At 52.5% G+C, this 25,975-nt stretch overlaps 1 protein-coding gene across 1 annotated transcript in view; it reads left to right on the forward strand.

Moving 5' to 3' along the window:
* Positions 1-19,759, forward strand: part of TOGARAM2 (TOG array regulator of axonemal microtubules 2) — a 40,363-nt gene extending 20,604 nt beyond the window's left edge. The window contains 8 exon segments of the mRNA XM_021697544.2: positions 584-742; positions 4,615-4,732; positions 5,129-5,223; positions 6,785-6,977; positions 7,894-8,110; positions 14,898-14,984; positions 19,284-19,546; positions 19,548-19,759. Of these exon segments, the coding sequence (XP_021553219.2) occupies positions 584-742; positions 4,615-4,732; positions 5,129-5,223; positions 6,785-6,977; positions 7,894-8,110; positions 14,898-14,984; positions 19,284-19,546; positions 19,548-19,637 (1,222 nt within the window). The 3' untranslated portion in view covers positions 19,638-19,759.
* Positions 19,760-25,975: the final 6,216 nt, after the last annotated feature.

A 25,975-nucleotide genomic window follows, 5' to 3' on the forward strand; every position in this document is an offset into this window, starting at 1 on the left:
TGTCCCTCCCTCCTGTCTCAGCTCACTTGGACAAACGTGCAGTTAGCTCCCACTAAGTGTGGGCATGTGCCAGGCACCAGCGGGGCACAGGATTCCACTGGGGGGAAGGAAGCTGGGTGCCAGCTCCTCGGGAGCTCCTCGCCTGGCTGGGGAGCCACAGGGGACCAGGACAGCGCTAGCCCCAGGGAACATTCTGCCAAGGGGGGTGGGGAGGGCAGAGAAGGAGACAGGGATTGGGCAGGGTCTTTCTAGGTGGAGAAAAGGTGGGGAAGGCAAACACGGGCTCAGGAAAGCGCAGAGGTGGTGAGCACCCATGTGTGTGTGTGTGTGTGTGCGGAGCACCGCGTGGCGGCTATAGGCGCTCCTTCTTCCTTCTCCCGTCGTTACCATTGTCATCCTGGGTTCTATGATCATGACGTGACTCCTCTTTTCTTGAAGATTCCCTGTAGCCCATATGAGAGATTGCGGAGCCCATCATGGCATGAAACATGGAGGCACAACTGTAGGTCCACATGCGGCAGTCTGGGGACCCCACACCCCATTCCTTGTCTGCACCCTTGACTGGGATTGTATTTTTTTTCAGCCACCGAAACCCCTCAGTCCGGAAATGCACTGCCGAGCACCTCTCAGCCGTCCTGGAGCAGATAGGCGCCGAGAAACTTCTCTCGGGCACCAGGGACAGCACGGAGATGCTGGTGCACAACCTGGTGAGATTGGCCCAGGACTCCAACCAGGACACCAGGTGATGCAGGGCCAGGGGCTGGGGGCTGCCTAGCCGGCCAGCCCAGGGCAGATAAGGCAACTAGCCAGCCCTAAGGGCCCTGGCCCGCATAGCTCAGCTTTCCTGGGGCCATGGGAGGGATGGTCAGACAGACACACCAGCTGTGTCCTTGCCTTGTGGCCTCCGTCCATCTCTCTCTGCCGGCATAGCCAGGCCTGGAGGAATGGCCAGCACTGCCCGCCTCTAGTTCTCCCTCTCTCGCCACTGCTCTCCCCCTGTTCCTGACCCACTCCAGCTCCACCCTCTGAAAGGCCATTCATTCTTTTCAAGGATAGTGAGCAGATCACTCTTCGTTATTATGGACAGGGCAGTGAATAAGAAGAATTAGGCCTCTGCTATCCTGGAGCTCACCCCTAGTTGGTTATTTGTTTGTTTATTTGTTATAATCAACAAATAAATTATTATGGTCACTTCAGATAGAGATAAGGGGTATAGAGAGAAAAGCACCATGGTAGAGAATGGGGTGGTGGCTCCTTTGATGGAGAGTCGGGGGAGATCTTTTGGGAGAGTGACATTGGAGTTGAGAACTGATGGTCCAGCAGGAGCCAACTCATTGGGGGTCCGGGGTGTGAGTGTGCCAGCAACGGAAATTACAAAGGCCCCCCGGGATGGGAGTATGCTCAGTACTCTGGGAAGAGGAAGGCTGGGCTGCATGGCACCTCGGGGCGTGGGGCAGGGCGGACGGGCGATGAGGCGGATGAGGGCCCCTCGGGCAGCGGTCAGGAGGCAGGATTCCGGCTGGGGTGTGACCGGAAGCCACCGGAGGAGCTTTAGTAGGAGTGTGAGGAGATATTCGACGGTGTAAAGCAGGAGAGTGATAGAACCTGATTAGCGGTCTTGGAAAGCTACGGTTAGGGTCCAGTTAGTCACATTCCTCAGTCCCCGGGACATTGTGGCCAGATCTGGAGACCACACCACATCTGGTACGCCTCCACAGGGCATGTCCCCCTGCCTTCTGTGCTTTCCTACAGACGAGGGCGCGCCCTCCCCACTGCAGCGGTGCTCCAGGGAACAGCCTCACATGTGCTCCCTGGTGGAGCCCAGGGAGAATGTCTGGGAGTATTCCCTGGGGGCAGGACGGTGGTCAGGGGCATGTGTCCATCTAAGCCACCCGAGCATCGTGGGGAGCTCTTGAACACGCTGCGCCCCTCCGCTTCCCTCCTGCGGGGACAGTGCCTACATCCTCACGACCTTGCAGTATCTGGAGTTCTAATTTTTATTGATCTAATGGGGAAAAGTGCCAGCTCATTATTATTTCTGAGTGCTTTTCACCCCCGGTTACTAGAGTTTGTGTGTCTTTAAATGCTCGCTGTCTTCTTGATTTTTTTTTTTTTAAATCTTTCTGGCTGCTCATTAGAGGAATGATAGTAGGGGAGGGGGCCGGGATGGAGGAGGGACACCAGACATATGGCTACTCCCCAGTCCCTGCCAGAGGTGCTGGAGGCTAGCAGAGGGGAGGGGAGAGCTGGATTGGGGTGTCTTTTGAAGGCAGAGCCAACAGGATGTGGGTGGTGAGGCTTTCAAAGAGAAATCAAAGATGATGCTTGGGTTTTTAAGCTGAACAATTGGGTAAATGATAGTGTCATTTACTGAAATGAGGAACGTTGGTGGGGAACTAGGAGGTTCTGCTTGATTTGTTTTTAGTTGTTGGGAGGGGGATAGACATCCAGATCTAATGTCTCTCCAGCTGGAATGTCGCCCTCCATTCTGACCTCTCTCACATTGCCGGCATTGACGACTCTCCACTTTCCTTCTTGGCACCTATGCTTCTGGTGTCCATGGCCCTACACTCCCTAGTTCCCCTCTTCCTCTATGGCCGCCTCTCCACCTGCCTGCCCTCCGGATGTAGATGGCCGCAGGAGTGTCTTCATTCTTGTCCTCTTACGACTTTCCCTGAGTACTGTTACCATTTCCATGGCTCCTGCCACAGCAACTCTGATGCTTCGTAGGGTCTCCCTCCAGGCTACCCCTTCTCTGAGCATCAGTGCTTTACCTCTAAAGCCTCCGGAGGACCCATCACCACTGCCAGATGTCCCACTGTCATCTTCGGTGCAGAGTTTCCCTGAATGAACCCATCGCCTTCTCCCCAAGCCTGTTTCTCTGGCTGTGTTCCTTCTACTCTAAAAAGTCACTATTATTTACTGAGTCATCTAAGATGCAGAATAGGCACCTTCATACTTCATTGATTCTAAGACACACGATTTCCCCCACCTTTTAATATCTTACACTCAGAGGCGTCTCACAGTTGCTGCTGGCCAGGCAGCAATTTTGATTTGGGTTTTACTCCCTGCACATTCTCAAACTTGGGCATTATCGCTCATAGTGTAAACCTTTGAATTACGGTGTGCATTGTAGGAATTAAACTAGGAGCCTTGCTCGTTGCCTTTTATATTTATTTTAAGAAGTCACCATGGATGCTCTGTGGGGACTTGTTGAGTTTAATTGCTCCCTAAAATGTCTCAGAAATATTACACTATTATTCGGCACTGAAATGAAAAGTTATAGTGTATGAGAAGAAGCATGGAACTAGAGCGATGGGACATAAATTAGATATGAATGCAAACAGTCATAGAAGGAACAACCCGAATTCCACATTTCCTTACCAGGCAACCACCAAGTAGTTTACCCAGCCTAAGGAAGGAAGGGCACTGCCCGCGAGTAATGTTACCTCTGTTTCTGAGATAATACACGAAGGTGTTGCCTTCCCACATGGGGCAGTGTCATTGAAGGTAGTGGAAATTGCCAGTGCTTTCTATTTTTGTTTTTCCTTGGTGGAAAATAAATCAATGGTGCATTTTATAATCAATGGAGTCTTGGGTTGAGGGAAATAATGACTGCAGATGCTCCCTGCTCCACCTCTGATCAGCTCCCAAGCCCTGCAGTCTCCACTTTCTTAACAGGTCCCGAGGTTGACCGCCCCTTCCTCCTCCCACTCTATAGCCTTATTTCAGGACTTCATCGTCTCTTGCCTGGACTACCATGGTGGCCTCTTAACAGGTCTCCTGGCCCCCCGCCTTGCCACCAGAGATGCGTCCTCTACACTGCTGCCAGAGACTTTTCCACTAAAGTGCAAATCTGGTCATTCCACAGCTTCCCATTGTCTGCACTTTAAAGCCCAGCTCCTTCACATTTCCAGAAATTGGGCCATACCCGCTCCAGGCCCTACCTGCTGTTTACCAACCACACACCTGTTAACGTGTCAAATTCTATTACAGACCCTGGAATGACCCCCACCTCCACCCCCTTTCCCCTGATCCCATCCCACTTATGAACTCCTACTCCTCTTTTGAGTCCCAGTCTAAGCGTCACCTCTTCTCTGAAGCCCTCTTTGAATTCCTCCCCCACCCACTGCTGTTCGCTTGGTAGAGCTGACCACTTCCTTCCAGACTGCCCCCCTCCCCCGCACCCTTCCTCAGACTTCTAGATGCCTCATACTAGAAGAAGTTAAGTACATTTTGGTATAGTCATCCAATGGAATATTATGAATCCACTAAAAAGGATGACATGGGAAGATGATTAATGATGAAGTGAAAAAAGCCAGAGGCAAGTTGTATATACATTCTGGTATCAACAAAAATGTATATGCGTCAAAAAGGCTACAAGAAAATATGACAAAATTTAATAGTGGCTTTCTCTTGGTAATGGGGCTACGGATGATGTTTATTCCTTTATGAATCTAGTTTTTAACTGTCTTAATTAGCAATTACTGTCTTAATTAGAAAAAGTATCAAAAACTCTTTTACTACAATTACAAAACTTCTGTAAATCTGTAAAGCAGATTTATGATGCATTTCTATGGCTGTTTCTTCATCCCTCTCTTTCTCCTGCGGCAGGTTTTATGGCCGCAAGATGGTGAATATCTTGATGTCGAATACGAAGTTTGATGCATTTCTGAAGCAGAGCCTCCCGTCTCATGACCTACGGAAGGTCATGGCGGCTATCAAGCAGAGGGTGAGTTGGTGGCCTGAGCAGGTGGGGGTGGGGGGGTGCGGGGGAGGTCAGAGCTGAGCCGGGCAGGGGGGTGAGGTGTGCATTCCAGAGATTCCATTTCACCCACAACCCCTGCCAGGTGGGATAAGTGTGATTTCCTTCCCCTGTGCTCGGACCTGGCTCTGCCCCTCTCTGCCAGCGTGCCTTGAGCCACCCTGGGCACTTCCACACTGTCTCCTGTTAAATGGGGATCTTGACCCCTGCCCCGACTACCAGTGGCCTGGAATGCTCAGTTGTGCCCTCAGAAGCTCTGCCAGGTGGAAAGGGTTATTCCTGTCACTGTGGTCTAGGCTGGAGTGGTTGGCAGTTCCCCAGAGAGCCACTCCTTCAGCTCATGTTCTGTGTGCCTTTTTCAAGGGGATAGAAGAAAGCGACGGACTTCCATCTGCCAAGGGCCACAAGGTGTCGAGGAGTCTGGTGCTGGGTGAGAACGGGCTGCCCAGCGAGGATGGGTATGGCTGCTCTTGTCTCTCTGGGGCTCCACGTCCAAGGCTGCCGACGGAGATGGCCCACTGGCCCTGGGCGGGGGTGGCTCTGGGAGGCTGTGTGGATCTGGGCTACGGTGGAGACCTAGTTGGGTCTGCAGCACTCATGGGTGAATTTAGAACTGGTGTCCCTCCACCCAAATCTCAGGGAGACCAAATCCTGGGATCGGAAGCACTGGCCAGGAGAGGTTGGTTTCTGCAGTCCCGCGGGGTGGGTACAATGTCACTAGTCCGCGTGGGGCGTGTTGCTGGCCGGGCTGTCTGCCCGAGCTCAGCGCTTCTCCACCCGCTTCGAGCCGCTCACCCTGTCGCCATCAGGGCGGCCTGGGGTGAGTTTAGAGGCAGAGCTGGGGCGAAGGCAGATGCGAGGGAATGGGTGGGGAGACTGGAGGGTGGGTGCTGGGAGGAGCAGAAACCAAGCAGAAACTCTATGGTCACCGATGCGCCTGAAACTCAAAATTCTTCTCTGGTGCTCGGGGAGGACCCCATCTGAACTCCTTAGCAGGCGCCCAGGGAAGCCCCCGTCACCTGCTTGAGATTAGCTTCCTGCTCTCCCCCACACGTGGTCTCTCAGCCAGCCCAGAGCAGCTCGTCCTCCCGCCCGACACCCTCTGCCGTGCCCTGTCTCCTGCTGTGCCTTTGCTTATGCTGTACACCTGCACACCTCCTAGAACTTGCCTGTCTCTTCTGCAGGGTCCCTCAAGACCCACATTACTGTCACCTCCCCCCCGAGGCTCTCTCTGACACTCTGCTCTCTGTTCTTCGGTCTTCTGTCAGCCCCTTGGCTTACCTGCCTCCACTGGTCTGAGAGCTCCTTCAGGCAGAGAACGTGCCTCTCATCTCACTGTCCTTGGTGCCCACGACAGCTCTAGGCACTCAGTGGGCAAACCGCGCGGACTGTAGGAACGAATGACAGCATGGATGATGTTGGGCTCTGTCAGAGGGGACTTGCGTGTAGGGCATGAGCTCAAAGAGCCAGGTTCTGAGCTGGGCGTGGGGGGTAGGAGTCCTGTATGGAACTGCTCTCATGCTGGCCGGACTGGGCCAGAGGCTACGATAGACATGTGCTCTCAGCGGAAGAGAACAGGGCTTAACAGTTCCCTCGTCACTGGAGAAGTAGGAGCAGGGCCGAGGCAACCGGGGATCAGGATAAAGGCACCTGGCGAGATCGTCCCTCACTCTTAGCTTAAATGTGCAGTCATCCTTCAGTGGACTCCTGCCTCTCACTCCCATACCGCAACTCCCCCCCTTCACGTGTTTTCTGAAAAGAGAAAAAAAGGCAGGAAGAGAGAGACCTGTCCCCTGACAAAAGGATGGGGCTCTAGGCCACCTGATTGCTGTCCCCGGAGGAACCAGGATTTCCAGAGTTCCAGGGCCAGTGTCCTCAAGCCGCAGGTGGAGCCGCTGGGGGTGGACTAAGCTGCAGGTAGCACTCTTGTCTCAGTCTCACCCGTCTGCGGGCGGGGCATGGGACAAGAGGTGCAGCCGTCCTCTGGGGCTGCCCAGGTCAGAAGTTCCTTCCACACAGGCTCAGCTCCAACGGCCCTCGGCTGGCGGGGCTTCGCTCCTCCGTGCGCGGCGGCCTCGGGGTGGCGGAGCATCTTCGGGAGCTGACGCGGCTGCTGGAGGCCAAAGACTACCAGTCCCGGATGGAAGGCGTGGGGCGGCTCCTGGAGCACTGCAAGGCCAAGCCAGAGCTTATCACCGCCAACCTGGTCCAGGTGAGCGCTGCCCCAGCCCTGCCCCCCCACCCGTCTCTCTCCTGTGGGTGTGACTTCAATTTGGAAACCTCAGGACAGAGTTGGGAGAGGGTGCCAGATGCCTCAGGGTAAAGGGAGCCAGAAAAGCACCTGCTACCCGGTTGCCTTGGTAACACTGTGAGACTGCCCGGAAGTAGCCGAGGGGGACAAAGGCCCCGCCTCCTGCCAGGCGCCTTGGGACCACCCAGAGATGTCCTGGGCATCTCTCATCCTTTTAGCGGATTTATGACGAGGAGGGTAGAGGTAGAGGGTCCCACAGCTGAGGGCTGCTCCTGGTCTAGCCAGGCACATGATGTGTTGGGGGCAGAGTATGTGGTTGGCCAAGCGACTGGGCCAGGATGGTTAGATGGGTGGGTTAGGAGCCAGCACAGGCCCTTCACAGACTGGAAACCAGGGCAGATGCTTGCTTCTTCCAGGATCCAGGCTGCCAATGGTCAAGCCGTGTGGCACAGTAGTTAAGACACAGGCTCGGAGTCAGCAGACCTGGGTATCCATCCAAGTTCCTTACTAGCTGTGTGATCTGGGCAAATCACTTCAACTCTTTCTGCCTCAGTTTTGGCTTTGTTTTGAATGGTAAACTAAGGATGGGAACGCGTGCCTCATGGATTAAGATCATTCCATGAGAGGGCAGGGTACCCCTAATGAGATGCTCCAGATGCTTTGATGCAATGAGTGCTCAACGGGTGGTTGCTCTTCCCCTCTTGCCCTCCTCCCCTTCTGAGGAGGTAAGCGCCTCACCACTGAGAATGTTCTGGCATAGGTTGGATGACCCTGTCGGGGAGGCAGGAGGAATCCCTGCCAAGGGTGGTTGGTTGGGTTGTGGGCTTCCTGACCAGCCTGGGTTCCCATGGGCTCTTGGTTTCTGTTCCCTCAATAGGTCTTTGATGCTTTCACCCCAAGGCTTCAGGATTCCAACAAGAAAGTGAACCAGTGGGCACTGGAGTCCCTTGCCAAGATGATCCCCCTCCTCAAAGAAAGCTTACACCCCATGCTGCTCTCCATCATCATTGCTGTTGCAGACAACCTCAACTCCAAGAACTCGGGGATTTACACCGCCGCGGTGACTGCACTGGATGCCATGATTGAGAATCTGGGTGAGCCTCCTGCCTCAGCCCTGCTTGGCTCTGGTAGGGAGCCGACTTGATCCCTGAGCCCGCCCCAGGGTGGGCTCACCCTTCCTGCTGGGAAGCAGCAGAGTGCTGATGGGCACTGGGGGGCTCTCAGGCCAGATGTTTCCCCAAAGGCTGCGTAGGACAGGGATGGGCAGCCCAGGACCTGGTTGGCAGGCTTTCCCATGTCACATCCACCCGAGTGTCCTAAATGGGAGGCGTGGAGGATAGATGTGTAGATGATCTAGTCTTGCCTCTTCAGAGTACATGTGACAGAATGACTCATCCAGGGTCACACAGTACCGCAGTGATTGAGCCAACAGGGCACTGAAGGAAAAATAGGTCCGGATTACCAGGAAGAAGCTGGAAGCGTCGCCAGCAATGTTTTTAGATGTAGCGATGATCGCCGTGGGGGTGGCTTGTATGGGGATGGTGGTGAGAGAGCAGAGCAAGCCTGCTGGAGAGGACAAAGTGGACGGGCAGGTGGGCCACCTTGATTGTCTGGTGTAGGAGTGGGGCTGGGATCCCATTGGCTTTTGAGCGTGGAACAGATGAGAGTTGCCTTTGAGGAAGACTGTTTGGGGCCAGGGCTCAGGGTGGGAGGAATCTGGGTGAGGAGTAGGGGGTGAGGGTTGGGGGTGGAACGAAAAGGGAAAAAGGAGTGAGCTATGGGAGACACATCAGGAACAGCAAGAGCTTCTCAGTTCCTGTGTGCTTTGCACTAACACATCTTAGTTCTCCAACATTCCTAGGTGGGATTTTGGGTGCATCCACTTCTGCTCTTCATTCCTTTCTTAGATACTTAGAAGGTGATATTTGGCATGTCTAGGACACAGACTGAAGTGCAGGTGCGTGTGGGACATAGCACATGAGTAGTCATGTCCAGACCAGAGGAACGCTGAGTTTTCACAAACCACTCTTGCCATGATGTAAGGAAGCTCGTGACCTGAGAACCACCTGTGTTGGTCTTGTTGCTGTATGTCCCGATGAGCACAGAGCCACGTCCTGCCTTTAAGACCCACAGAGCATCCCTGTGGTGAGGCTGCAAACACCGCCAGGCACCCCTCCCCTCCCAGTGCCCACACCCTGCGGGAGCCCAGCTCCCTGGGGCTGGACGGCAGCTGTGTCCTTGGCTGAAGCTTCCAGAAGCAGTTTCAGTTACAAATCAAAGGCCTGGTCAGGCCCTTCTCTGCCTTTCGAGTTCATAAATACTGTCAATTTCCTCTCTTCATCTCAAAGGGAATTTATGATTTGCTGAGTTTGTTGCTGTAGAACAAACAATATAAATCCAGCTTTAAATTACGACTTGTTCTCAGTGCTGCTCTGGGTAAGTGAGATTGCTGTTGCCAATAACCAAGGCTCTTGGTAAATCACTGCGGGCCCTGGATTTATTGGGAAAACCTGCACCAAGCAAAATAGGCTTTAGCTATTTGAAGAGGCTAAGCACCCTTGTCAGGGGAGAGGCGCTTTTAACCCTTCTCTCTGAGTGTTAGAGTTTCCACTTTCTGCCACTGGGCCATCCTCCTAGAGCACGCGGGAGCTCTGGAGCTTTGGGCTGCAGAATCTGGTGTCTCGCATTATCCCAGGACTCAGGCCTTCTCTACCTGGGGCCCTCCTGTACCCACCTGGGCTGGCCATCCTGGAAAGGGGGCTTGGGGCTGGCCTGCTTTTGTGATCTGACCACACCTTGAGTCAGGTTGCAGCTTCCAGGAAGATGCCTAGAGTTGTCCTTTCCTCCTGGGACAGGGTCTCCTTGGAAATGGCTGACGATGCCCCCTCTGGCCCATCAGCCAGAGGATCTGATGTGGGGAGAATGGAGGCAGGCGTGAGGGGTCTCTAATCCTTAGGTCAGTGTTAGGCTGGAATGGAATGTTGTTGGCCTCGAAGAGTTGGATGGAGCCCAGCAAACCCCTGGCAAAAAGCTCCTGTGGGGCCCAGAGGGTGAAGCCCAGGGTCTTGGCTCTGGATCATTTTGAGCAGGTGCAGCAGTGGGCTCTTGAGGCCACGTGGCTGTGCTGTGAGCCATACCCATTCTGCCCAATGAGCGACCTTGGTTTTGGAAGTGGGTTTTTTTGTTTTTTTGTTTTTTTAAAGATTTTCTTTATTTATTTGAGAGAGAGCATGAGTGTGTATGCTCATGGGGGGGGGGGGATGTCAGAGGGAGAGGGAGAAGCAGACTCCCCACTGAGCACCAGGGAGCTCTGAGGACCCTGGGATCATGACCTAAGCCGAAGGCAGACACTTAGCCGACTGAGCCACCCAGGTGCCCCTGAAAGTGTTTTTAATGATGAAGTGACTAGCTGATTTCTATATCTATGAAGGGCAGAAGTGGAGGGGTGTAGATCGCCAGTAAGAATTCATCACTGCCAGGGAGTACCGAGGGTAGAATCAAGCTCTCTCTGGGAATGGTTCTCATCTGCCTAGAATGGTCTGAGTCTGACCTGCGGAAGGAAAAATGGATGCAAGTCACTAAATTTCCCACTGTCCCAGGGGATTGGTTGGTAGAAGCAGAGACTGGAGCAGGAGTGGCAGAAGGGAAGGGGTGTAAATCTTCCTTCCCATTTCATCCTGGTGGCTCCAGTCCACCCTCAGCATCCCGAGGCCCCTCTTGGAAGTGGCTTGGAGCCCTTTGAGCAGAGGGAGCTTTCTCCCAAGCCTAGTGTCATCCCCCTCAAGGGATCCAGCCTGCAGGCTGGAGAGGAACCATGAAATGCTGTGAAATACTTAAATGTGGAGAGTCACAAAGGAATGGCTCAGCATATTATGATTTGTTCCCCACTCAATGGGGGCCATGGGGACCAAGAACACAGCCGGGGGAGTCCATCTTCTGGCACAAAGTCCAGATGGCACAGCCAAATTGGGAGGTTGGCTTTCTTAGGCAACCTCTTAGGGTCCCTCTTGAAATTCAGTGATAAGTTGACTCATCAGCCACCCAATCTCTTCCAGTTCCTTGGTCTTCCTGAGGGTGTATGGGGTGGGTGGTATGGTGGTCGACAGAGCAGGTAGGGATTTATGCCCATGTCCCCTTTTTTGGAGGTGGTGAGGAAGGAGGCACGTGGGCACCTTGCTCCCTGACCTCTGCCCTTCGTCACTGCCTGCCTGGGGACCTCTCCAGAAAGGAGCCTGGAGAAGCATCCTTTCTACTTAGCACCAGGACCTTCTGATTTCAGGGGAGTTATTCTGGGGATCAAGGCAGGTCCTGAGCAGACTGGCTGGTTCTGTCTTTGGGCCCTGTTACCAGGTTAGCTATAGAAGAAACTTCACTAATTAAAACATCAGGCTGCTGACAGCCCACTCCCTCCTGGGCAGACTGAGCGTCAAAAGGAGTTCTCTTAATTTAGCGCAGCCCCCAGCCAGTGCTGGAGAGAGCAGATAAGCTCCGAAATGGGCAGCTTCAGATCTACTTTTGCTATTTTGCTCTGTTGACTCTAAATTCATTACCTTATACAAATCATATGACCAACATGGTATTGTTCAGGGAATTTAGAAATTCATCCATGGTGCCCCTCTAGTGTACCAGCTGCTTAAAAATCTCTCTTCTCTTTCTTGTCTACATGTGTACACATTTCCCTGGTTAAAGATTGTAATGTAAATACAATTTAGACTTTGCTTCTTTCGTTTAACTAACCAGTTTTTCATGGTACCATGCAGCCTTCCTACTTAGCTTAAAAATATAAAGTTTACTTTCCACCACGTAGAAGTCATACTTGTTCATTATTGAGAAAATGGAAAATACAAAGCATTGGGAAGGAAAAATTTGAAAGCCCCTCATTTTCAGTCTCAACTTCTGGAAGAGACCATTATTAACATTTGGCACTTTTCATTTCAGATATTTTTTTCTGTGCCTATTTGTGTCGAGTCATGATGATATTACGCATTTAAATTTGCCTCCTGCTTTTAAAAAAAAGCAGAGCGCAAGCATTTACATATGATTACACACTTGAGTCACTTTTAACAGCTCTGTCCCATGCCTAGACCATAGCTTGCACTTTTCTGTTTAAATGGATCGTTCCCACTTTTCCTGCGATGAGTGGACCTAGTTTTGGAGGCTGTGACATATGATTCACAGAGTCCTGTGCTTATTGTCGGGGGTCCACTTGGACCCCAGTTTCTTTGCTGTCACTATCCATGCTACCATAATTTTTATGCTTTTAAAACAGTTCTTCTCTGGCTTTCCAGGAGCCTGAGGATGACGTGGCCTGGTGGCTGTAGGGCTTGGCTGCATGGGGCAGGTGCGAGGCCCCATAGACCTCTGCCCCCTAGCAGAGAGGGAAGGCAAGGCCCAGGGAGGACAGGTGTGTGGCCTGCCAGCCATGGCTGTTTGCTCGCCCTGTGTGGGCAGCACCGAGGCCCAGACCAGAGGAACGCTGAGTTTTCACAAACCACTCTTGCCACGATGGTTTCCTTGTAACATAGCAGAGGGGCCCATGAAAAACTCGGGCTAACGGAGCATGGATCTTTAAGGTTTCAGAAGTTAGATTCCAGCCTCTTAATGGTCTTTCCACTAGTCAGGTTGCTGGGCTTTTGGAGCATTTTTGGGCAATGATAGTAAACAGTAGCAATGATAACTGACACTTACATAGTAATTACACACTCAGGGCACTATCCTAAAAGCATCATAACATGAGAGCAGCTCTAAGAGGAAGACATGAGTATTATCGGCTTTTTATAGATGCGGAAGCTGAGGTGTAGGAGGTTCTGTCCAATGTCAACACAGAGAAATGTGGAAGAGCCAAGGTTTCAGCCCAGGTGACCTGGACTCAGAGCCCACACCCCTCACCGTGTACCTTCCCGCTGCTCAGTCAGCCTGGGTGTGACCTGGAAGGCGAGCCATCGCTACGAGAGCGGACAGCGGGAGAGGGGCCAGCTACTTGGGGCTCGGAGCTCTGGGGTTTATGAACCAGCCCGGGAATGCTTAATGTCTCTGCTTTAACACTCCCTGTAGTCCTGGAGCATTTATTGAGCACCTGTCGTGTGCCAGGGACATGGGAGCATGACCTGGCACAGATGTCTGCTGGATGTGCATTTCCAAGTATCCCCCAAGTTCTTCACCTCTCTCTGGCTCTGGGAGGCCACGTCAGCCACCAGGAGCAGGGAGATCCAGCTGTGTCCAGAAAATGTCCTGGACTGAGTGTTGCTGGGGAGAGCAAGGAGGCAGAAGTCCTTGTCTTTGGAGGTGAGCTCATGGCTAATGATGGGGGTGGGACAAATAGAAGCATCTGGAAACAATAATGCAGGTGACATTGATATAAAGACCTAGTCTTACACAATTACAGATCTACCAAGACACCCTGAGACCACTTCTTGCTAACTGCAATGTTCTAGAGGCGGGCCTCTCTTTTATTTCCCAGAACAAATTATTTTAAAGACTCTTGCCTAACTTATGGATGGCGCTTTTACAGGTGGCAGGGATGTATGTGATGTACATGTGTACATTTTCTCCTCTGTATCCCTTACAGCTCCCAGGAGGGGAGCAAGGGAAGCAGGGATGAGCTCTCAGCTAGAATAGTTGCCTGGTGGGAAAAGCGAAGTTTTGATTGCATAGCCAGGGGGATGCTGAGGTATTTGAGGGATCCAGAGAAGGTGGAACTTGCCTGGAAAGACTTCCTTAGGTGGTTCTCTAATCTCTGTCCCTGCTGAGAGACATCTGGTCTTGAGCGGGTCAGCCCCTGGGACCCCAGGACACACTTTCTGGGGGCACCTGTGGTAACACCCATGACAGACCTCCATGACAGGTGCAGGCAGGCCCCGTGACCACATCCCCCGAAAAGTGGTTTTGTTATTTGCGTTCCGTCCCATGGAGTTTTGCGGGGACGGCTGGGGCAGCACTGGGGGCTGGGTGTGTATCGTCTACGTGAGCACGCCTTTCTCAGGTAAAGGGCTACTTTGCTCACCTTGTGTGTCTCTGTGAGGAACGCAGGACTTCAAGTGTAATAGTTTGAGAAACCAGGAGACGTCAGCCAGAATGGGGAAGAATGAGCCGTTTCTAGATTCAGCACCTATGGGATCCTGCTTGGGTTGGCTTTAGAAACACAACCGAAGAATGCCAGAGGGCTTCTTTATCCCCAAACATTCCCCACCCTAGTTGCCTGTGATTTCACCATCCGTGGTTCATTCTAATAAACACTCCATCAGCATCCAAATGGGGGAGCTCCCAGGCCTCGGGCCCCACCACCAGCCTGGCTGGACAGCAGGGAGAGCTGTCTCCTGAGGCCGGGTGTGGCTGAGAGCCCAGTGGGTGTCAGGGTGCTGGGACAATCGGAAAAAAAAGATTAAAAATCCCTCTTTCCCCTAACCCTCCTGAAGAGTGGGTTGGGGCATGTGGAGGACAAACTCTCTGGTCTTCACAAGTATGCCGTCTGGGAGGTTATATATAAACTATTGAGAGCTAATACACGCCCCCTGCGAATTCCCTCCCCCGACCCAAACAGAGCCAGCCAGAAGCTTCTGCTGCTGGTAGGGTGACCAGCCCTCCTGGTTTGCCCAGGACCGTGAGCAAACCCTCTTTTGCCCCCAAACTCAGCAATTTTGAAGAAGGACAGACAATAGGAACCAGACCTATGGGAGTAAGTGAAACCTGTTTGGGAGCCAGTGTAACTGTATCAGGCCACTCACTCTTCCCCAAACACCCCGTTGTGACTCAGAGAATTTAATTCAGCTCCCCGACGGGCCTCCTTTCCTGTGTGGGTGTTGCAGGTACTTGGCACTGAACAGCGAGTGCCATTGCTTGGGCCACGACATCCTGGCTGCTGACACCCTCCTTCTCTTCCAGACAACCTCTGCCTCCTACAAGCGTTTGCTGGGCGGGTGCGTTTCCTGAGGGGCCGCGCGGTGCTTGAGGTCACGGAACGTCTGTCCGGTGAGCATCCTCGGAGCCCCTCGCTCCAGCCTTCCAGTCAGCTTCCTGGCATGAACCACCCACTATCTTCGAACCCCCAAATAATCCAATAATCCTCACAGGGCTTTTAGAAAATTTTTGATAATCTGCTTTTTAAAAATAATTCCCACATTACCAAAAGATAATCTTTGGTTTTGACCAAAATGAGGCAGGTTGGTACATACACAAAGTAGTTTTTAAGAAATGATGATGCATTTCTTCTTTGCAAACAGGACTTCCCCTAGCCCATAGGGTACCTTTGTGTGAATCAGAAAAAACCCCAGCTCTTCTGGGTAGACCCTCGCTCACGGGCGTGGGGCTCGGTCAGCAGCAGCCCTGTGGTGAGCATGAGAACTGTCCCTTCTTGAGCATGCACAGCCTGCAAAGCAGAGCACAGCCTGGATGCCAACCCTACTCAACCCCTTCGCTGGGCATCCGGGCCCATGTTACGCAGAGTTTGGCCTGAGTCTGCTCTGCTTTGTTCAGGCTTTGGCTGAGGAGAGCTTGCTCTAAGCCGATGTCTGCTCTGAGTCTGCAGTTTCGAGTGATTTCATTCCAGGGCTGAAACCTCCTGTGGCCCTTGAGCTGGCAGCATGGAAAGGACACAGGCTTTGTGGCAGACAGACCCATTTGCCACACACCAATTCTGGTCTTGGGCAGGTTACTTGGTTTTCTCATCTTTTGTGCTTGCCAGAAGCCTCCTCTCCCTTCTTAGGAACGTCCCATGCAGGAAGGAGGCAGAAGGACTCTGTTCTCTAGACCTCTGAGCACCCTTCCCCCTAACATGCAGACAGCGTGCAGGTGCTACCCCCATGCGTAAATCCTCACATGGGTTGTCCTCAGGCTAGTGTCTGGCTCCCTGGAGTGGCCCACGAGGCCTGTCGCTGCCTGGCCTTCCAGGCTCTGCCCCTTCCCCCGCCTCAGTTGTATGCACTGGATCATTTAATCCTCATAACATCATAAGGAGGGCGTGGGTTCCATGATTATCCCCTTTAAAAAAAAAAAAAAAGATTTTATATATTTATTTGCGAGAGAGAGAAAGAGTGAGAGCATGAGCCGGGGGAGGGGCAGAGGGAGAAGCAGACTCCCCGCTGGGCAGGGAGCCCGTTGCGGGGCTCGATCCCAGGACCCTGAGATCATGACCTGAGCCGAAGGCAGATGCTTAGCTGACAGAGCCACCCAGGCGCCCCAGTGATTATCCCTTTTATAGAAATAAGGAAACTGGAGCTTAGAAAGGTTAGGTGCCCAAGGTCCTTTGCCGAGAAATCCAGGATTTGTCCCTGGGAGCCTGGCCACAGAGCCTCGCTGAGCGGCCCATGCCTCTGTCCCCTGGGCACCAGCATGCCAGCCACCCTGCAGAGACAGATCTCTCATTCCCTGTGCCTGCCCACATGCAGCTGGTGGCCTGTGGAGCCCCTTTCTGCCCTTCTTCCTCCACCTGGGTGGTGCCCGCCCGGTTCTGGTGCCGGCCTCTGGGTCTCCTTTCTCTCTAGCCCTCCTGCCTGAGTTTCCCGAGCCTCCCAAGAGCAGGTCCCACCCTGTGCCAGCCCCGGTCTGCATTGGGGTGCTCAGCACATGTTGCCTGACTGAGGGTGTCATTCTGTGCCTACACCACCCTATCTCTTGCCCTTGGCCTTGCCTCTGTGCCCTGGTTCAGTCCTCCCAGTGTCCCTGGAGTGGACCCTCACCTCCCATCCAGGTGCCAGGCCTTCTCCAAACTTCGGGGCAAGCAAAGTAGGGTTGGGGGCCACAGTGTCACGCTCTTGGTGCCCAGGGGCCATGTAATGGAGACCACCTGGCCACCATACAAGGAACCCTTTTCTGTTGCTCAAAATCTGTGTTCTCTGGTTGAAACCCTTACCTGTCCTTGTACAGGTGATATATGGGCCCCAGAGGTGGATGGGTACCTCACTTTAGATTATCCATTTAAATGTAAATATTTTCTACCTGTTTCCAAGAGACCTCAAAGCCAAGAGTTTCTACATAGCTGTCCTGGTAGGTCGGTGTCAGCCAGGAGCAGAGAAGAACATTTCAGTTGACACAAGGTGTGGACTAATAATAGCACAGCTTAACAGGAGTAAATCTTTTGCTAATTACTTCAGCTGCCTTGTAAGCTCCAATTTAATGGGGTTTTCTTCCTCATGATGACTCCCAGAAGGGCCACCGCCTGCCTTTGCTAACTTGAGAGGCCCACCGCCGTCAGCCAGGTGACCTCTGCCTCCCGGACCCGGGGAATGTGGGCCTCACTGTAGAAGTGAGCTTCCCGGGCCCGCGTGTGATCGCCCGACTGCTGGGAGGGAGAGTTCAGGTGGGAGTGCAGCGTGCCGGGGATGGGGGCCGGTGAGGTGGGGCGGGTGAGGGGCAGGTGAACCCCTCACCCTTTGGTGGGCACAGGGGAGCCCTGCCTGGGCCTGGTACTTGGGATAGTTCTCACATTGGTTTGCAGGTGGATCCCATGGAGCCTTAGGAAGCCTTTGAGTTATAATTGTTCAGCATAGGTGGCTAATCGGGATCACTGGTTTTCTTTTGTCCCCTCTGGCCACCCCCCACCCCCTGACCTCTCTCTTGCTCCTCCTAGCTTCCCACCTTGGGGCTGCCCTGGTGGCTTTCCTGGTACCTATGCCCTCCTCTGAGCCTGTCTCCAGCTTCAGCGTTTCTAGCAGGTCCCGCCTCTGTCCCACTTTATGAAGCTGCTCACCAGCCAACATGGCTGGGCTGACTCACTAGGTGCAGTCCTGCCTTCCCCGGGAACGAGGGCCACCTTTACTTCTGAGGCTTCGGTGACACTGGGGAGCCCCCGGGGAGGCCCCACAGGGTGGGGTGCAGGAACCTTGAGGGTGTGGCTTGAAAGCCAGCATACACGCTCCATGGGAAATGACACTGCTCCAGTGGCAGGCTTTGCTGAGGGGGGTCCAGCTCATCTCTGACCCCCTATTGTCCCAGGCTCTGGCCCTGGAGTCCGAGGGGCCCTGTGGGAAACATCCTGGGGGGTTGGATGATGTTACGCTGGTGAAGGAAGGACAAATTGGAGATTAAAAATAAAACTCCACACCAGCCCCTGACATGTGGAACCCCTAGAGACTTGGGGTCATCGAGGGGTGCACAGCGTGAGCTTTGGAGTCGAGGCAGGCTCTTGCCCTCGTTAGCTGTGTGGTCTGGGGCAAGCTCCTTGACCCCTGAGTGCTGGCTTCCCCTTCTGCGAGATGGACCGGTGTCCTGCTTCTTGAAGCACTATGAGGACAATGGAGTCACGCTGCAGAACTCTGAGCCCCAGACTCTGGACTCGGGCAGTGTTAGTTTCCCAGGTGTGTCTGAGCCCAGGGAACGTTCCAGTTTCTTTGCTCCATCAATAAGTGAAGGTCCTTTGCTCTCACCAGCACTTTTCCTTTGGCAGGAGGACAGGCAGACTGCACTGATTGTATAGAAAAAGCATTGTTAACATGGATGCCCTCAGGGTAATGTGGCCTCGGCTGAAGGCTGGAGGGGCCCCTGTGAAGTGACTTAGGGTGCTCTTGAGGTGGCTTTGACCCCGGCATTTACTCTGGAATGGAAGGTTTGCTGGCAGGGGTAGCCTGCTTGTGTGTTTTTTGGGGACTAACGAAAGTAGAGGGCCTTGGAGAACCAGATGTGGGGGGCTCATCACTGAATCAAGGGTCTGTGCAGAGCTTGATGGTTGACAAAGCACATTGACGCCTCCTGGATTACTGCTGGTCTTGTTGTGGGGTTTGGCATCCAGACACTGGGGAGGCCACACTGGTCTTATCTCCTGCTGGCTGCTTTATTTTTCAGAATGCTTCATTTGAGAGAGTGTTGACTTTTCTCCCTGGTATGGTTTTTCTCTGTTGTATGAACTCAGAGAGGTGGGAATGTGGATTAAAGTAATACTAGATTGCAGTCCAGGTGTATCTGCGTCTTTCCTCTCCCCGGGGCTGCAGGGACCAATTATGACCATTATAGGCTCTGAGTACTTTTGCCTTTGCATATTCATTCCTCCATTAAAAAAAAAGTTAAAAATTGTATTTTATAACTGGCTGGTATAAACATGAATATAAATGAGGTTGGATATCTTCATATTTTTTTCTTTTGATTTTAAAAGAAATCAAGCCATTTTCATGGGCCCCTAAATGTGTCCTGAGCCTTAGCTGGTGCATCTAATGGACTAGTTGGCCCTCCTGGGCGGCCTGCCCTTTGCGGGGGATAGAGTTGTTGTCCCAAGAGAGGGCAGCAAGAGAGGGAGAGAGTGCCTGCCTAAAGTCAGTCTCCCCGTTTTCTGTCCAACAGCGCTGGTGGCCTCTGTGTACCCCCAGAAGCCCCAGGCTGTGGAGCGCCATGTCCTTCCAGTCCTCTGGTGTTTCCTGGGCAACATGACTGGGAACAGTGTCCTGCCCGGGCACGGCGGGAACGTCCGCACAGTGGCGCATCAGCTGTCCAGAAGCCTCCAGGAGCACATGGGCTCCCGGCTGCAGGACCTGGCTGCTGGCCAGCCACGGCAGGTCCTCAGAATGCTCCAGGACCTCCTAGACGCAGCGTCCCCGTGAGGCAGCCCCAACCAACGTCACCGACAGAGGGATGGCATCGGACAGCAAGACAACGGGCAGCTCACGCCCCTTTCAACCGGCTGAGAGAAAGACCTGAAGCGGGCAGTCGTTATTTCTTACTTTATTTTATTTTTATGATGGAGTCATCTCCAGGTCTACTTTCTCTTAGAGTTCCAGATGTACATAGTATATTTTGAAGTAGAAATAAAAGAAGTACTTATTTTTCTAAGGTCTTGTACTTTTTTAACCTGAGAATTTTTTAATAACTAGGGTTGTCACAAAGGACACAAGACAACACAAAACCAGCCGCAGATGGCACGGGGGTGAAGAGTCAGGGAGGAAGAGTGTAGCACAGACCCACATGGTGTAGACCGTGTCTGGGCACGGCCCCCCATCTGTGAGAGGCTGGGCAGCCCTCCGCAACCCAGAGACCCTGAGTTGGCCATTCAAACCCAGTTCAGTTGTTATAAGGCTGATTCGAGGTGAGTAGAACAACCCTCTCTGGGGTTATCCTGCTTCTGCCTTAACAAAATCTTCCGAGGGAGAGTTTGACATTTGCATTCCTGAAAGCCTTCCCTGGAAGCTGACATGCTGGCTAGTTCTACAGAGGACTAGATGATGCTTCACACTTGAAATACCATCCATGAAAGCACATGGTGGACATGCAGGGGTCATGTGGGAACTCTGAAATTGCACAGCTGCCCCCCCCCCCCACACTTAGGCTGGGTCGCGAAGCTGGAGGGGTGCGCTGGATGCAGCATGTGCCAGAACACGAGCAAGCTGAGAGAAGGTGTTGCCCACAGATGCAGCAGCAGGAGAAATGGGGTCCTGCGGGAAGAGAGGGAGGTCTGGGGCTGCGGCTCTGGACACAGTAGGAGTGGCTTTGCCTTGTCTGGGGCCAGTTAAGTTGACAACGGTGTGACCAGGAAGAATTAGAGCTCGGATCATGACCTCAAACACACGGGGAAGGTGAAGGCTGAGGGGCAGCGGCCTGGTCCCAGCCAAGGAACAGAGCCAGACCCATAGCAACGCTCTGGGGCAGATCCACATGGCTCAGGCCCTCAGACCCCAGCACCCTGCCAGCAAATTTTCTGGCAGACCCCACCAGTGGACCCCCTCCACTGTCGCCCACCCCTAGGTATAATATCAGTTCCACATCACTGTTGTGAGCCTCTCCTGAGGAGGATGGCCCAGAGCAGGCTGGGGAGCCCCAAATCAACTCATATATTTCCAAGTTCATGGGTACCCCTGGCTGAGAAAGCCACTTTTTCATCTTGCCTATGTCTCCCGGTGCAGCCAGTCAGGCCCCCACCCTCCCAAGGCCCTGGGGTGGGGTTTTGTAAACACAGCCAATCCTGTCCCCTTCCAAAGGAGAAAAAAAAAAAAAAAGATAAATAATTTTCATGAAGGCAATTTGTTTCCCAGGGTCTATATTTCCTTTCTGTCTCATCTGCTGGTTTTTACTACTTTGGGGCACTGGCAATAAAGTGAGAGAGCTGTCTCCTGGAGTGCTGTCTGTTCCAGCCTGCGGTGGGGGGGTGGGTTCACCTGGAAGCCCACTTTGGGGTTCATGGCAACAAGGAACAAAGACTTTTTTTTGGAAAAGATTTCTTTTTTTTCTTAATGCCGGGGACAGTTTTATATGTGTGTGCAGGGGAGGGACGGGGAGTGGCAAGGTGTGTAGAGGTGATTATAGAAAATTATTCTCTTGGAAATTTTGTTTTGAATTTCCATCTAAGCTAGTTGCAGAAGAATGGCTAAAATTATAGCTGGCCTTTGGCTGGATCTGAAAAACAATTTTCTATTTGTCAATGTTGGAGAAAACTGAGCATTTCTTCCATGGAAGGTTGTGGTGTCCTTTGGAATAACCTCACTCCTGCTGGCAGTCAGTGTTAGAACCAAGGCTGGGCAGGAGCTGGGGAGCCCCACTTGCTGGCCAAGTATCTTTGACATACCCCAGCCTCCTTTTTTTCATTTGTCAAAGGTGTTGAAAAAAAGACTTGCTTTTCATCTCATGCGATTAAAAAAAAAAACTAATAAAACACTGTAGATAATCATATTTTGAAAATGTAGAGTGTTACACACAAAGAAAAGGTATAATTATTATAAACTCCAGCCTCAGCCCAATAAGACCTGCTGTTCAGGAGGCACTGAAGTCATTCCTGGCATCTGACTGACAGATCACCCACGACTCAGCATGGGAATAAGTGGGAGATTCTGAAGCTTAATTTTTTTTTCCCCCCGTTTGGAATAGTTGACATTTGTAGTCATGATGGCAAGCAAAATGTTTTAAAGTCTTTTCACTTTGAAAGATATGGAATCCTATGGAGAAGGAAGTCAATTCTAGCTGAGTTTGACAGCTATTCTTAATTTTCTCCAAGAATCAAAGCACAGATCTGGAAGGAGGGGGATACCCTACTTTCTTTTCTTAATCAGAATGTTGAAGTGCAGAGATGGCAGAGATGAACGTTACAAACAAAAGTGGGAGAGGGATCATCAGTTCAGTTCTTCCAGAGGGCTCAAAAAAGATGGTTTGGAAGAAGCGAGTTTGCCTGTGTCTTGTAGATGGCAGGGTATGGAGGTTGGCATTGCCATTGCAGCTTTTCAGATGAAGGAACAGGCCCCTAGAAGCCGGGTCACAGGGCGGGGGTGATGGAGGTGTGGGGCTTAGGCTTCTGGGTCCCAACCATCGGCAGTGGGATAGACTCCAGCTCCCCAGGGTGACCGACACATTCACCACGCCCTCCTTCTTTCTCTTCCTTCTCCTTGTTTCTCCATTCATCTTCTTCCTCGGACTCAGGCCCACCAGGCTTGTCCCAGGGCATTACCTGATTCCTGCTGGGGCTGCCATTCCAGCCAAAACAGGTTGTTGACTCGTGTGCGAGACGTCAAGGGTGTCTGGAATTACAGCATTCAGGACCCGGGCTATGACATGGGTTGAATTCTGTAGTCACAGGGCCCACAGGCTATCAGTCAAGTTACTTTCTGAAGCCCATGAGAGTAATCAAGTCAGCAGTGTCCAGGGTCCTCCATAAGAGTGAATTAGACTGTGGAGTGAATTAACCGCTTGCTCCTCTGTGTGTGCAACTCATCTTTAATTACATTTCATAAAAATGTCGGGATGGATTGATGAAAGTTTATTTAAACTTCAGGTAGGCACAGGGAGTAAACCACAGTGCAGTATAACATGTTCTGTTAATATAGGCCCAGAACACATTTACTTTATGGCAGTTCAACAGAATCTCTGACGTGAGGCTACTTAAAAATATATTACCTTTGCAAAGCTTTCCTTGGGAAGATGCAGTGGGTGTGGGCAGCCTGTAAGCAGTCAACCAAATGATCAATTGACAAACATGTTGACACTTAAAATTTACTGCATCAACTCCCCTGATACATGCAAAACACTGGTTTATTTCAGAAAAAAGAATGTATTTCTCAAAACCCCTTTCATTTATGTTGCAGTGTTGATGAGACAAGTCTTATCAAACAAAAGCTTTTCACAGTGAAAGAAACGTCTCTTCGTCTGCCCTGCATTTTCTATCAACATGGATTATTTCAGGTTCTGAACTGGGTACATGATGTAAGGGAAGAACTAGATGCTGCTCAGAGTGAACAGCCGCACAGATCCAGGCTGTGGACAGAAGTTATATTTCGTCTTGAAGATTGTATTTATCCTTGCAAAAAGCTATCACTGTTCCACCAGAATATTACATCTGCTTTCTTCCTCCATGAATCCTTTTGATGGAACTGGAAAATTGTGTTTTTTCCTTGGGGCACAGCTATATGCTATGTCACTAATGTGTTAGATAAAGAGCTGGAGCACCTCCCTCTCCTCAGCTCTGGGGGTCTCCGTGGGTGTTGACAATGGCTGGACACCCCTGGAAAAGAGTTGGCCCAAACAGGAATATGGGTAGAATATGCACCTCTGAAATTGATCTCCTTTTCTGGGGTGAGCTCTCTTGTGCCTTTATACCCAACATTCCTTCTTGGTTTCTAACTTTGGGAAGGAAAAGTGCAGACTCCTGAGTCCTTAGTGGGTTGCATCTATTGGTGTCGTTATTTTAAAAAGACAAGACAAAACTGAAGCCCTGCTCTCCCTTCTCCTTGGAGCCCAGGAAGTGGATTGGGCCCAGCAAGGACAAGTTCTTGGGTGGAGGGAAGGTGGGTGGGTGAGAGTGACCCATCTGAGAAGTTGTGGGATTGGGCTTGTCCCTCATGACCACCAGCAGTGTGCTTTCCGAGGCAGAACCAGAGATGTGGGTTCCAGTAAAGGCCTGGTCTCAAGGAGGGGTGAAACCGAGTGGAAGCCACACAAGTTGCCTGTTGTAGTACATTTAATTTCTTTTGTCCAATGTCCAACTCACCCATGATTTGGGCTAAGTCTGGTGGTTGGGATGGTAGCCAGGAAACCACATCTGTGAACCTCTGCTCCAGTGCTGGCTGGGCCCTGCTTCACCTGTGACCTTTATTGCCTCCCAGCCCCTTGGCTTTGGCGACCCCTCCGCTTTACCCCAGGGGAAGCTGACTTGGGGCTCTTGAAGCAGTGGGGTCCTTGGCCAACATGATAGTCTCTATCAGCTCATTGTCCTGGCTGCTTGGGCCTAGAGGTCTCTTACTGCATCACGTACGGGGCTCTGTGGCAGGAGCCCAGCACTCTCCAGGCACAAGTAGGTGCTCGGTAAATGCAGAGGGATGAGGAGGAGCCCTGACCTGCCCCAGGGCTGATGCAGGGACCCTGGAAGCCCTGTGTTCATCCACTGCTGTCTGCAGCGTGGGGACGGTGGGTGCCCACTGCTGCTTAGAGGCCTAGCTCGGGGGAGGGGGTGACTTCTGCTCTCAAGAGAGCCTCCTGCCAGGCACCCTCAGGGAGGCTCGTTCCAGACTCTTCCAGGGCATTCTCTCTGATGCTGGCCCTTCTGGGAGGTAATAGGCTGCCTGGCTCCCAGCCACCCACACCGAGCTTTCGTTGCTGCAACTGGGTGCACTTGGCCCCCACCTACAGACTCACACTAGCCCCAAACCTCTAAGAGGGGGCCCTTTAACGGGGAGCTTGGCCTCACTTCTGCCTCCTACAGATCTGGCTCCCACTTCCTATCCTGGTTCCCAGAACTAGACCTTTTATTATAAGTCTCTGTGGTTACACCCCCATGTTGTCTCACCATTTCATGAATGGTGGCCCTGTCCAGCCTCCCATTGTTTCTCTGTTTCTGCTGTGTTTCTTCCAACCTCTGGAAGTCTGCCCCTAAACCCTAGCCCAGGGCCCCTACACCCTAGCCCGGGTCTCAGCTTCAGACCTCAGGAAGTCTGCCCCTAAACCCTGTCTGCTTTCCGACAGCCTTCCCTGAAGCTGCTCAGCCATGAGCCGCCTCTCCTGGCCTGCTTGCTTCCCCTCGGCTCGGTGCCCAGCCTGCCCACACCCTCGTCACCCTTCGGCACACACCCTCGTCACCCTTCGGCAGCTGGCCTGCCCAGGTAGGCAGACTGGCCAGTTCTGTAGCGAGCAAGTTTCCTAAACCTGGCTGTTCTCACGCACTTACCTCAGCCCTGCCCTGCCCCGGGAGCTGGACTTCCTCCCACTTCCTGGGGCCCAGGCGGTTCTCCCAGGTCCACCCACTCACCCCTGCGTGGGGCTCGGCCCAGAACCCACCCTGCTGTGCCCGAGCTCTGCTCTGACAGCGCAACCCCACAGCAACCGTGTGGGTGTGGACAGACATTTCCCAACCGAGGGGTGCCGTGTGGCCCCTCCTGGTAGTTTAACCAACTATTCCTTGGGTGCCTTTGAAGAGATCAGCCTGGTCACCCCTATTTTAATAACTGGACAAGTCAAGGTGAATTCATTTACAGGTAGCTGTAATCCCCAGGACCCAGCATAACACGTCCTTGAGCCATGGTCTATTTCAACAAGAAAGGACTTGAAGTCATAATTTTCCCAAACTTAAAAAAAAAATCAGCTTTGCAGCAGATCTGGAGAATGACCCCCTTAGCTGTACCCCGTGGGTGAGAATTCTTGCCTTTTGACAACCCACTGAGCCGGCACTGAATCACCCAATTATTGCAAATTCATTTCTAAATAGAAAGCACTCCGCAGCCACCCATGGAAACATTCCAAGATCTGCAGCTAATATCTAGCGCATTGGCATGCACGGTAGTTCTTCACTTCCATTTTAACCTCGGCAGAAGTTGTGCGGATGACTTGGGAATAAAGTTGGCCGAGAAGCCCCTGGGGGAGACTGGCATGCGCACGAGTGTTTGTGTGCCTGGGTGTACATGCGTGTGTGCACATCCTCCTGAGCTCCAGCCCCCGCGGGGCGTGGAGAATAGGCTGCTTGTTTGCAAGGCTTGGTTGCACCCACCCAGTTTGAGAGGCATGTGGATGCGTGGGGCAGAGCATCCGAGACACGCCTGCCTCTGAGACACAATCCGAGGCCGCTCAGC

This window comes from Neomonachus schauinslandi, chromosome 10 (assembly GCF_002201575.2).
Source record: "Neomonachus schauinslandi chromosome 10, ASM220157v2, whole genome shotgun sequence".
Taxonomy (NCBI): Eukaryota; Metazoa; Chordata; class Mammalia; order Carnivora; family Phocidae; genus Neomonachus; species Neomonachus schauinslandi.